This window comes from Felis catus, chromosome B1 (genome assembly GCF_018350175.1).
Source record: "Felis catus isolate Fca126 chromosome B1, F.catus_Fca126_mat1.0, whole genome shotgun sequence".
In the NCBI taxonomy this organism is placed as follows: Eukaryota; Metazoa; Chordata; class Mammalia; order Carnivora; family Felidae; genus Felis; species Felis catus.
In genome coordinates this window covers 117,193,743-117,207,726 of record NC_058371.1, presented here as the reverse complement: position 1 = coordinate 117,207,726, position 13,984 = coordinate 117,193,743, and the positions used below count along the sequence as shown (strand labels likewise).

At 38.2% G+C, this 13,984-nt stretch overlaps 1 protein-coding gene across 1 annotated transcript in view; it reads left to right on the top strand.

Annotated features, from left to right (window-relative positions):
- Positions 1-11,804, top strand: part of TET2 (tet methylcytosine dioxygenase 2) — a 136,529-nt gene extending 124,725 nt beyond the window's left edge. Inside the window, exons 9-11 of the mRNA XM_006930937.5 lie at positions 2,100-2,237; positions 4,692-5,046; positions 6,968-11,804. Of these exons, the coding sequence (XP_006930999.4) occupies positions 2,100-2,237; positions 4,692-5,046; positions 6,968-8,484 (2,010 nt within the window). The 3' untranslated portion in view covers positions 8,485-11,804. The remainder of the gene's footprint in view (positions 1-2,099; positions 2,238-4,691; positions 5,047-6,967) is intronic.
- Positions 11,805-13,984: the final 2,180 nt, after the last annotated feature.

The following is a 13,984-nucleotide window of genomic DNA, read 5'->3' as shown; positions in this document are numbered from 1 at the left end:
AAAAATTCCAGGCCCAGATAATTTCCCTTTCAAATCTGACTCATATTTTAAGGAAGAAATAGTAACAATTCAATGGAAACTCTTCTAGAAAATAGAAAAGGAATAAACTTCCCAACTCATTTTACAAAGCTGGAAATATCCTGATACTAGAACTAGACAAAGGCAGTAAAAGAAAAAGAAGACTATAGTCCAATATTCTTAATAAATATTGATATGAAAATTCTTCACAAAATTTTAGTCAATTAGACAACAGTGCAAAAAGGATATATCATGACCAAATGGAGTTTATTTCAGTAATGTTTTGTTTAACATTCAAAAATCAATCATGATTGATTGACTAAGTGGCTCAGTCAGTTAAGTGTCTGACTTCGGCTCAGGTCATGATCTCACAGTCTATGAGTTCCAGCCCTGCGTCAGACTCCATGCTGACAACTCAGAGCCTGGAGCCTGCTTCAGATTCTGTGTCTCCCATTCTCTCTCTGCCTCTCCCCTACTCTGTCTCTGTCTCTCTCAAAAGTAAACATTAAAAATTTTTTAATCAGTGTGATTCACCACATTAGCCAACATAATGGGGTAAATATGATTATCTCAATAGATAGAGGAAAAAGCACTTAGCAATATTTAATATCCATAGAAGGGAACTTTCTCAGCCTCATAAGGTGCATAATTGAAAAACCTAAAGCTAACTTCATATTTAATAGTGAAAGACTGAAAGCTTTACCCCTAAGATTAGAAACAAGACAAGGACATCCATTTTTACCACTTTTATTTAATATCTAACTGGAAGTTTTAGGGAAATAGGCAAGAAAAAGAAATAAGGAGTGTACAGATTGAATAGAAATAAAATTGTCCTTATAATGTAGACACTTGTCTACATAAAAAGTTCCAAAGACCCAAAAACTTCTAATAAATTGTTCAGCAAAGTTGCAAAAATAAATCAACTGTATTTCTATATACTAGTAATAACTAAAAATTGTAGTCAAAACCAATAGCAATTAAATAACATCAAAAATATGAAATTCTTAGACATAAGAATTTGTCATTTGACAAAACATGTAAGACCCGTGCACTGAAAACTATAATACATTGCTGAGAGAAATTATAAAAGACCCCAAATGGAAAGGTCTACTATGTTTATGGATCACAGGACTAATATTTTTAAGATGTCATTTTTCCCCAAGTCATTCAATGGACTTAGTATATGACCTATCAAAATGTTACCAAGTGTTTTGAAGGAATTGACAGGGTGTTTGTAAATGTATAGAAAGACAAATGCAAAGGATCTGGAATATGCAAACGATTTTCAAAAAGAAGATCAGAATTTGGAGAGTTATAATCCCTGATTTCAAGATTCACTAAAAATCTATATTTACTAGTAATCAACACAGTGATGTCGGCATATATACACATACATACCCGCTACACTATTATATACCAAACAATCAGAATAGAAAGTCCAGAAATAGGTCCAGCATGTACAATCAGTTGATTTTCAAAAAAAGACAATTTAGTGGCAAAGGATAATTTTTTTTGCAGTAGTGTTTGAACAGTTGGATAGCCATATGGAAGAAAACTAACCTTGACTCTTAATCTTATGCCATATATAAAAATTAACTCAAAACAGATCCATTTATATAAAATTCTAGAAAATGTAAACTAATCTGTAGTTACAGAAAGCAGATCAGTAGTTTCCTGGGAACAAAGGAAGAGACATGAATTAAAAGGGGAAGGAAGAAACTTTTGGGAGTAATGGATAGGTACGTTATTTTGATTGTGGCAATGGTTTCACATATACTCATGTCAAAACTAATCAAATAGTACACTTTAAATATATACTGTTTAATGTTTGTCAGTTATACTTCAACACTGTAAAATAAAAACTTTACCATGTCAAAACGTTTGGTCTGTTTTCTGTCATTCCATTGTATTTCTGGATATAATATATGCAACTTTTTTTTTTAATTCTGAATAACCTAAATACTAAAAAATCTTTCTGATCTGCTCAGTGCACAGGTCTTATACTTTTTTCTCAAATGTATGCCTAAGAATTTCAAATGCCTAAGTAGTTCCCCATTCACACACATGCTTCTGTTTTTCAGATTGAATATGAACACAGAGCACCAGAATGCCGACTGGGTCTGAAGGAAGGCCGTCCATTCTCAGGGGTCACTGCATGTTTGGACTTCTGTGCTCATGCCCATAGAGACTTACACAACATGCAGAATGGCAGTACATTGGTAAGTGGGGCACAGAACAGTTAGCACAGCCTGTTGAAGAGTGGAAGGCTGGAAGTTATCCTGTGATTAGACTAATATGTTCTCTGCAGATGTCATTGCACAAGTGTTTTCATGAATGAATTGCTGTTGCAAAGGTGCCCTCGTTTGACATATCTAGTACTCTTATAACAGGTTGTCACATGAGTGGAAAACAGTTGATAAGCACATGAAAATCATGGAAACGCTTGGTACAGAACTAAACCAGTGATTGCATTGCCAACTACCATTAGCTGCCAAAAGTTCCTTCAAAATTCAATGTCAGGCATCTGGTAGGTTATAATCAGTAAAGTGAAAAAGCCATATACAAGCCAAGGCACCAATCTACCTCGCAGAAAGAAGTACAAATGAAAAATGCATCACCCATGGCACAGCAACACTATAGAAGATTCAAAGTACAAAAGAGCCCATTATTACTACATATTACAGTAGATGGACTGGATCAGGCCATATAATCAGAGGTTATGCTAAATGGAGAAAATGGACATGGTCTTAGGGTAGAACAGGGTTCCATACTGACAGAGTCCACAGTGTGGCCTTGCATGTTGAGGCATAAACCAGGGTGAAAATAAGGAATGAAAAATTCAAGTGAAGAAACTATAAAGTAATCTACCTAGTGAGTCATCAACATGGATATATGTGTAGTTGAGGAAGATGACCAATGAGACTTAAAATGAAAAATAGAATACATGGGGCACCTGGGGGGCTCAGTTGGTTAAATGTCTGACTCTTGATTTTGGTTCAGTCATGATCTCACAGTTCGTGAGTTGGAGCCCCATGTCGGTCTCTGTGCTGACAGCATAGAAGAGCCTGCTTGAGATTCTCTCTCTCTCTCTCTCTCTCTCTCTCTCTCTCTCTCTCCTTCTCTCTCTCTCTCTGTCTGTCTCTCTCAAAAATAAACATGAAAAAAATAGAATACAGAAACTAAAATTATAGTCTAGGGTAGAGAAGAACTCAGGTGGCAAGCAATGGTGGAAGTAATTCACAGAACCTGGTATGAAGTTTTTGTTGAAAAGCAGAAGTATCAGATTAATAGTCTAAAACAGAAGTCAGAATTTTTTTTTAATAATAAAAAAATATCTAAAATCTTCACTAATTGTGTATTGAACACATGCTCACTATTACGAGGCTAGGCTAGATTCTGGAGGGAAAAAAAAATGCTACGGTAGATCCTAAAGATAACCATGTTTCACTCTAGCAAGGGAATGAAGAGTAGGCAGGGATGAGAAAAAGGCTTTGCCTGAAGGGGAATTTGCCTCTGATAGGTCAGTTTCCATCAGGTGCAAAGGAAAGCAGCACTAGGTAAGAACTAATAACATGTGGGAAAAGGTAGTAAGTGATCAGAGACATGGATTTGGAAGACTTTGATGTATAGGAAGTGAAAACTCATTTTAGTGCCACCTCATATTAAACTTCTCTATCAAGGTAAGTCTGTTATGATCACATTCCTTTCAAGAGTATCTTCTAGTGATTTTATATTGCCTTGGACTTTAAATAAAAATGCTCACATTTTTTTCTGCATTAGTCAAAAACACTAATTACTAAAATCTGGTGTTTTAAAACCAACAGATAATCTTTCATCAAAACCAATATGACTGTGGCTAACAAAAGAGGAAAAGTATCATTAAATTATCAAAGCAAGAGAAGTAGTTTTTTTTCCCCCTTTCTTGGAATAGACCCTTGTATGTTGTGATATCCTACAAAAGAAATAAGAGAGAAGAGAAACAGTAAGTTAGGTTTAACAAGTACAGAGAAGACAAGAAGATAGAAGCAGTGTTAAGTTGCACATTACCTATATCAACCAAATCTTCCATTTCACATATTTATATTTCTCTTTGGTCTCTTGTGAAAATGTCTTAAGCACAGTGAAGGAGAGTTTGAAGTCAAGTGTGAGGATAGATGCAAAATTTCATTGTGTACAAAGTATGAGATTAGGTGAATGTGATATTAGCAAAAACAGAGGAAATCATTTGGTATAACTTTTGGCCTCTTTTTGAAGAGGCTTCACATCTATTTTTGAAGGGTGAAAAGTGGGAGATTGCTTCTGTTTTGTGGGAGTGTTGCTTCTTCCCTTAGAGTAAGAAATGTATGTGAAGAACAAAGTCACCACAGGTTCATGATAGACCGCCCCCCTCCCCACCCAAACACAAAAGGAAAGGAAAAAAAAAAGTCAACATGAACTTGTCTATCTCCCTGTGCCATTTTGATGCAATCACCCTTAATAACAGACAGATGTGGTTTTTTGGTAATATGCATGTCACTGACCTGGCCCAGTAGACCACCACCACAAATCTAAATGCTGAGAGGGAGACAGACAGACAGACAGACACACACACACACACACACACACACACACACACACACACACAGTTTCTTTTAGACTGAAACTGAGGCAGTACTGTGTTATCTCCTTACCAGGTATGCACCCTCACTAGAGAAGACAATCGAGAAATTGGAGGGAAACCTGAGGACGAGCAGCTCCATGTTCTGCCTCTCTACAAAGTCTCTGATGTGGATGAGTTTGGGAGTGTAGAAGCTCAGGAGGAGAAAAAACAAAGTGGTGCCATTCAGGTGCTGAGTTCTTTTCGGCGGAAAGTCAGGATGTTAGCAGAGCCTGTCAAGACATGCCGACAGAGGAAACTAGAAGCCAAGAAAGCTGCAGCTGAAAAGCTTTCCTCTCTGGAGAACAGCACAAATAAGAACGAAAAGGAAAAGTCAGCTTCATCTCGTACAAAACAGACTGAAAACGCAAGCCAGGCTAAACAGTTGGCAGGTAAATGTAATATGAAGCATTGTAGATATGTTATATGAAACTTAGGTTAAAAATGAAGAGTTAATTTTGGATGATTATATTTGATCATGGTATCAGTTTTGTACTAGAATTGTCTCTGAAGTCCCAAGGGCCAGGTTTTGCTCTTGGACATGGTAATGAGATACTGCACCCTCAACCCCAGCTTGATGGAAAAGTCTGGATTTTATTCTATAATAAATGGCAAAGTTTTATATGACAGGTAGGTAACATGGTGAAATTCACATTAATCTAGCAGTGGCAGGGAGGCCAAATTAGAAGCAGAGAAGCTATGAGTTTGGAGACAGATGCAATAAACCAAGAGTAAAGTAATAAAAGCTTGAGTCTGGATGATAGCAATGAAGATTTAGCAAAAATGATGGTAGCGAATGCTTCCAAAATGATTATCAATACATTGGTGACAAAACATTAGAATGAAGAAGAAGAAAAATTTAAGATTGAGGTCAACATTTTAAGCCTAGATAACTAAGACAGTACTATTTGTTGAAATAAGAAGTTTGGAAATAAGATTTATCAGGGAGGAGTAGCCATATTAAGTCTGAGTTAAGGAGGGGTATCCACACGTAGTTATCTTATAAAAGCTTTTACCTGTGCAAACAGATCACATCTCTAGCAGTAGCAATAGAGCATTATTTATCAGTACTAAGTTGGTATTTTCTTTTCAAAGCCCCTTGGTTATATCTTCAGTTATTTGCTATAAAAAGCCATAAATGTAATGTCCACGTCTCATTTCACAGATGGTTAACCTGACCATTAACAAAAGAAGAATGTTTATCTTTTAAGTTTAGCCTACCAGTTTGCTCAGAGCCAACCATGTTTGCTTCACAAAGTCAAAGTTCCCTACTAATTCATTTCAAAACTTAAAGAAACTAAGTAATTTAGAATAATGTGCTAAAGATGCTTAATAAATATATGTTGGTTGACTTATACTAAGAGCAGTAAATCCTATTCACTCATTAATCTCTCCTGTAAGTTAACCATAACGTACCATCGTATCATTGGGGTAGAACTTTTCCTCCTGTCTTTTCTAACTGATTTCTGTAATAATCATTTCAATTCTCAAGACTGCCCTTACAGCTCCATTTATTTGTTCATTTCTCATATGTAGATTTTTAAGTGAGGTCATGGAATAGAAGTATGAAAATTTTATTTACAAAGCTGAAAATTTCTTTAAAGTTTTATTGACAACTGTGTAAGTAGGGTTTGCCAATTATAGAAGATATGCTTTGGGTGTTTAAGTGAATGTCATTCCTTTTCTCGTAGCATTGATGAATCTTCAATAACAAATTTTATGCAACTTCCAACTATTTCACAAATTGCTACTGCATGCCCCAGGCATTGGAGGAATAAAGTAAAAGGGACATGGTCCCTTCCTTCAAGGAACTGCTTTGTGCTAGGAGGAGAGGGCTAAAAATGATCAATTACAGTATATTACAAAACATTGCTCTGACTTATGTTTTCAGTGGGTATTGTACATGCACTAGCAGATGAGGTCATACAAGACTTCCTTGAGGAAGGGATACCTGTCTCAAGGAAGGGCAGGGAGATGGGGTGGAGGGAGAAGGGCGCTTCAGGTAGGGTGTGGCATGGTCAGATACACAGAACCTCCAGAAAACATGATGCTCTCAGTCAAATATCTTTTGGATGTTTGTTACATTTTTCTTCACTTACTAAATTGTACTGTTCTGGAGATCTATTTTATCTAATGCTTTAGACAAAAAAATGATGCCAGACAGTGATCAGAGCCCTGACTTTGCTCTTGTCCTTATTTGATGGGTATTGCATAATCTTAGTGGTGGTTCTCACATACAGCTAAGCATCCTCACTAGCTTCTGTGAAATAATAATCGAACACGTTTGTGTGCTCTCTCATATCCTGTCCACAGAACTTTTGCGACTTTCAGGACCAGTCATACAACAGTCCCAGCAGCCCCCACCCCCACAACTGCCGAAGCAACCTCCACAGCCACAGAAGCAGCCCCCGCAGCAGCAGCAGCAGCAGCCGCCGCAGCCGCAGCCGCAGCCGCCACCGCCACCGCTGCCCCAGCATAACCCCATGACAAATAACCCTCAATCAGAGTCTGTCAGCTCTTACTCTTCCTCTGGATCTACCAGTGTGTACATGAGACGGCCCAATCCAGTTATCCAGGCTTATCCGAGCTCTTCACACACTTCAGAGATTTATGGAGGTGCCAGCCCTATGAACCTCTATTCCACCTCATCCCAAGCTGCAGGTTCATATTTGAATTCTTCTAATCCCATGAATCCCTACCCTGGGCTTTTGAATCAGAGTAACCAATATCCATCCTATCAATGTAATGGAAATGTATCAGTGGACAACTGCTCCCCATATCTGGGTTCCTATTCTCCTCAGTCTCAGTCCATGGATCTATATAGGTATCCAAACCAAGACCCTCTCTCTAAGCTCAGTCTACCACCCATCCATACACTCTACCAGCCAAGGTTTGGAAATAGCCAGAGTTTTACTTCTAAGTACTTAGGTTATGGAAACCAAAATATGCAAGGAGATGCCTTCAGCAGTTGTACTCTTAAAACAAATGTACACCATGTAGGGACATTTCCTCCTTACTCCACTCATGAGATGGATGGCCACTTCATGGGAGCCGCCTCTAGATTACCACCCAATTTGAGCAATCCAAACATAGACTATAAGAATGGCGAACATCACCCATCTTCTCACATAATCCATAACTACGGGGCAGCTCCAGGCATGTTCAACAGCTCTCTCCATGCCCTGCATCTCCAAAACAAGGAGAATGACATGCTTTCCCACACAGCTAATGGGTTATCTAAGATGCTTCCAGGTCTTAACCATGATAGAACTGCTCCTGTCCAAGAAGGCTTACACAAATTACATGATGCTGGCAGTCAGGAAAAGCAGCCCCCTGCCGCCGAGGACAATGATGAAGTCTGGTCAGACAGTGAGCAGAGCTTTCTAGATCCTGACATCGGGGGAGTGGCTGTGGCTCCAACTCATGGGTCAATTCTCATCGAGTGTGCCAAGCGCGAGCTTCATGCCACAACCCCTTTAAAGAATCCCAATAGGAATCACCCCACCAGGATCTCCCTTGTCTTTTATCAGCATAAGAGCATGAATGAGCCAAAACATGGCTTGGCGCTCTGGGAAGCCAAAATGGCTGAAAAAGCCCGAGAGAAAGAGGAAGAGTGTGAGAAGTATGGCCCAGACTATGTGCCTCAGAAAACCCATGGCAAAAAAGTGAAACGGGAGCCCGCTGAGCCACATGAACCTTCCGAGCCCACTTACCTGCGCTTCATCAAATCCCTTGCCGAAAGGACCATGTCCGTGACCACAGACTCCACAGTAACTACATCTCCATATGCCTTCACTCGGGTCACAGGGCCTTACAACAGATACATATGATGTCTCCCCTCGTGGTGGGTACCTCATTTGAAAAGACCACAACCAACCTGTCCGTAGTATAGTTCTCATGACGTGGGCAGTGGGGAAATAACACAGGATTCATGACAAATGTGGTGGGAAGAACCTCAGCTCACCAGCAAAACAAGAGATCATCTTACCATAGCACTTAATTTCCCCCGACTCCTAAGTGGTCACAGATGGCATCTAGGCAAAAGACCAAAGCATTCTATGCAAAAAGAAGGTGGGGAGGAAAGTGTTCCACAATTTACATTTTTAAACACTGGTTCTATTATTGGACGAGAGGATATGTAAATGTGATTTTTCCCCCTTACAACTCTACACATCTGTGACCACTTTTAATAATACCGAGTTTGCATAGTCATGGAACACAAATCAAACAAGTACTGTAGTATTACAGTGGCAGGAATTTTAAAATACCATCTGGTGCTGAATATACAATGTACTGAAATACTGGAATTATGGCTTTTTAACATGCAGTTTTTACTGTAATCTTAATATTAACTTTTATTTATCAAAATAGCTACAGGAAGCATAAATGAATAGACAGCAAAACACTGAATTTGTTTGGATGTTTTAAGAAATGGTGCTAAGAAAATGGTGTCTTTAACATTTGAAAATTTAATGCCTTTATATCATCAAGATTCTATCAGTGTACTCCAATGCCCTTGAATAACAGGGGTACCTTTTCATTCAAATTTTTATCATAATTACCTATTCTTACATGAGGTTTTGGTTTTTTTGGGTTTTTTTTTTTTTTTTTTAATGTGGACATTTAAAGGCTTCTGGATTTTGCTCATCCAGTAAAGTCCTTGTAGGACAATAAACGTATATATGTACATATATATATACACACATATGTATATGTGCACACACATGTATATGTATAAATATTTTAAATGGTGTTTTAGAAGCACTTTGTCTACCTAAGCTTTGACAACTTGAACAATGCTAAGGTACTGAGATGTTTAAAAAAAAAAAAAAAGTTTACTTTCATTTTAGAATTCAAAGTTGATTCTTTTTAAGGAAATAAGGAAAGCTTTTAAACTATTTTTGCTTTTAGCCATGCATCTGCTGATGAGCAATGTGTCCATTTTTAATATAGCCAGTTAAATCCACAATGGGGCTTACTGGATTCAAGGGAATAACTTTAGTCCACGTTTTCTGGTGCTCATCTCACATGCTATACTGTAAAACAGTTTTATACAAAATTGTATGACAAGTTCATTGCTCAAATATGTAGTTTTAAGAATTTTCTATTAACTGCAGGTTAACAATGACATGCTACAGACTTAACAAAGCTAGTTCACTTAAGCTGATGCTATTTTATGGATCTGTGTGCTCTTCAGCAAACCCAATGGCAGTCTGCTTTTGTGTTGGTAATTGTACATTGTGATGTTGTCATTTCTTAGCTTAAGTGTCCTCTTTTCCAGGAAGATTGAGCAGACTGATGCCTGCATAAGAATAATAAACAGGGTTAGTTCCATGTGAATCTGTTAATTAAAAAGAAAAAAAAAACAGGCAGCTGGTTTGCTGTGGTGGTTATAAATCATTAATTTGTATAAAGAAGTGAAAGAGATGTATAGTAAGTAAATTAAATTGTAAACAAAACTTTTTTAACGCAATGCTTTAGTATTTTAGTACTGTAAAAAAAATTAAATATATACATATATATGTGTATATATATATATATATGGATTTGAAGCAGAATTCACATCATGATGGTGCTACTCAGCCTGCTACAAATATATCATAATGTGAGCTAAGAATTCATTAAAGGTTTGGGTGATGTTCCTACTTGTCATATACCTCAACACTAGTTTGGCAATAGGATATTGAACTGAGAATGAAAGCTTATAGCATCATGTACCATCATTTTTTTCCAAGTCTTTTTATTATTATTATTAAAAAAAGCATATCTTTTTTCAATACTTGATTTCTTAGCAAGTATAACTTGAACTTCATCCTTTTTGTTCTAAAAATTCAGGGATATTTCAGCTCATGTTCTCCTTATGCCAACATGTCACCTGTGTTTATGTAAAATTGTTGTAGGTTAATAAATATATTCTTTTTCAGGGATTTAACCCTTTTATTTTGAATCCCTCCTATTTTACTTGTATATGTCCTGATGTAACTAAAACTAATTTTGTAAATCTGTTGGCTCTTTTTATTGTAAAGAAAAGCATTTTAAAAGTTTGGGGAATCTTTTGACTGTCTCAAGCAGGAAAAAAAAAATTACACGAAAATAGAATGCACTGAGTTGATAAAGGGAAACTTGTAAGGCAGGAGTTTGGCAAGTGGCTGTTGGCTAGAGTCAGCACTCTAGATAAAATGTTTCAATCCTGGAGTCAATAGAGTCCAGGCCCATGCGGACATCCCCCGCAGAGGCAGAAAACGTAGGGGTATGGTGTGCAATTGATCAATTACATTTTTGTCTAAGTACATTTGTGTTTACTAACATTTCAAATAAATTCGTAATCAAACAAGGCCTTTGAGTTTTACTGGTCAAGTCTTTATAACGGGATTTTTGTCTATGAAAAACAATTTCCCATTTTTGGCTGTGACGAATTGATAAACATTTCAAAAATGTTTGCTTTGCATATGTCAAACCACACGATTTTAATATTTTGTGTATGTCATACATCTAACCCCAAATATTTGATTACTACGTGCACATCTGTTGGTTTTGAGTCAGCCATCCCTATATGAATGTTTGGTTTCCGTACCATCCACTGTCATTTGTCAAACTGCTGGCCAACAAGAGAACAAGAAGTGTAGCTTGGGGTTTGGCGAGAGGTAAGGAGGGAGGAGGAGAGGAAACGGAGTGGCATATTGTAAATAACAGATCTATAATTGTAAATATCCAACCTGCCTCAGTTAGAATGAATGGAAGCAGATCTCCAATTTGCTTATATAGGAATATCAGGTTAACTATATAGCCATACTTGAAAATGCTTCTGAGTGGTGTCAACTTTACTTGAATGAACTTTTCATCTTGACTGACGCACAGTGGTGTATGTACAGTTCACTTGTAAAGCTAGTGGTTAACTTGTGTAGGAAACTTTTGCAGTTTGACACTAAGGTAATGAACTCTGTGTGCATTTTTCTATGCTTTTTTTAAGACTTAGTTTCATTTCATTTTCATGTTTGGTTTGTCTATAAAACCTGAGGATGGTTATAAATACTGTAAGTATTGTAATGTTATGGATGCAGGTTATTTGAAAGCGTTTATTATTATATCATTCCTGATAACGCTATGTGAGTGTTTTTAATAAAATTTATATTTATTTAATGCACTCTAATTATTGTCTTGTTGAAGTTTCTGTTTACCACCCAAACTAACACTACTTCAATGAGGCAAAGGGAATGAAAAGAAATTGCTTTTTAAAGATCCTTCTTAGATGGTTATTTGTTAAACGGCACCTAAAATAATATCTAGATCGTTAGAGCCAAATGATTTCTGTAGAGGAATAGCCTAGATACTCAACCTTTTTCCAGCTTTAGCCTGCTCACTTTGTGTGTATAACCAGTGTTAGGTTTGGAGCAATAGCACTTCGGCTGACCTTAAACGGACAGCCTTCGGCTGACCACAAATGGCGTGTGTGGCTTGTGAGGGCTTCTCAGCGACGCAGGTACCTGGGGCTAAGCTCACATGGCTTAGGTCTAAGGCTGGCCCTGTTCTCAGACTCAGTTTCCTCTTCACATCCACTCTTCTCAAGGAAAAGTCCTCTTCCCACCTATCCAAAGGCAGGCAGTGTCAGGAAGAGGAGAGGCCAGTGGGGGGCCGGGGGGGGGGGGAGGGCGGTGCGGGAGGAACATCTTTTCTTTCCACAGTGTGAGGGGACAGTGCTTGCTGCCTGAAGATGCTGGCTCACCCAGCGGTCACTGGGCTCACCGCTAAGGGCTTGGGGAGCTTTCCCCCTGCCCTCCTCCGTCCGAGAGCACACTCTCTGGTTGCTAGAGTTCACAACAGATGCTTAGAAGAGAATTAACTGTGATTAGAGATTGTTTGTGTTACCAGTGCTCCTCAGTTTCAAAGAACAAAGATACTTTTGTTCCCATATATTGGAGGCCACCTGCCTGCATTTCCGTCTCTCTTACCAGGCAATTTCTCACAAATATCCATGCTTGTCTAGTCCAGCATTCACTCAAGAAAGGAGCAGCTCTTTCCCCGACGTAGACACCAGACGAATGTGCTTTCTTTGGGGGGGCTTCCTTTTGTACGGTTTCAAAAGGAATTTCTCTACCCAATTTGACATTTTAGTCCTTAATCAATTCTTAACTCAAACTGAAATGAGATTTCTACTTGGGTGTTGAGGAAAATCGTTACACGAAGACATGCTACTTCTCCCTGACCCCCAGAACAATGGATTCAGATCATTTAAATTGCTGAGTTGGGACTTTGTGGCCATATTCACTGAGCGCTGGCTTTTATTCCTTACATAGACCTTCACATTAAGAGAAATCTGGGTGTTGTTACTTGAAACTTGAGAGGCCCCTGTGGTGCCCTAACCCTTCCCCCATGGGCAGGTCTTGATTTAGCTCCAAGGAATACAAAAAAGCACAAGTAACAGCGAGGTAAAAAGCACCTGGTTTGGGATTCAGCCTTGCATTTTGACTAGCTGTGTGCCATCAAGCCTCATCTGTAAAAGTGATAAAATAGTGCATCCCTCACAGAGATGTGGTGAGCATTAATGAGAATGTAAAGCTTTAAGCACAAACTAGAATAAACAGCTGTTCTTGAAAAATTTTTCATCTCCCTTCTTCCCCTTTGCTTCTTGCTAGGAGGCTCGGTCCACTGACCACATCTTAGTGCTCACCTTGCTGACCCTTGGGCTAGGGGCTAATGCTTTCTTTTCCTCAGTTTCTGCATTTGGAGAAGGAAAATAATAGTACCTATCTCATAAGGCTGTTTGGGGGAGGAATAAAGGAGTTTCTTTAAAACACATCAAAAGAATTTTTTTAAGCAGCTATTATAATTATGTTAATTAGTTCAGCAGAAGCTATTATTTTTTACCTTAGTAGTTTTATGTATTTCCAAGTTGTTAGAAAGAGGAAATACTCCTTAACTGTACAAAATTCTGGATAAGCAGATTTGAATGAGACCTTAGAGATCACCTTTCCCACACCCTGATTTTATGTAACCATTCATTTATTAATTCTTTCACAAATATTTTCAAGCTCCCACTCTGAAAAATGGTGTCAGGCACATTTCTGGGAATTAGGCATCCAGGAGTGAACAAACCAGTAAGTCCCTATCCTCTCAGGTCTTATGTTCTGCTCAGGGCAGAGAGGCACAGAATGAAGTAAATATGGAGATAAAAGTCATGAGGGAAGGAAAGAAAGGGCATGGAGAAAGGGAGAATTCTCTCCATGGAGAGATGGAGAATTTTTATAGCTTGGTCAAGGAAGTCTTACTGGTGAGGTATGAACTGAAGGCAGTGAAATGCAAGCCATGAGGATATTTGAGAAAGAATACATT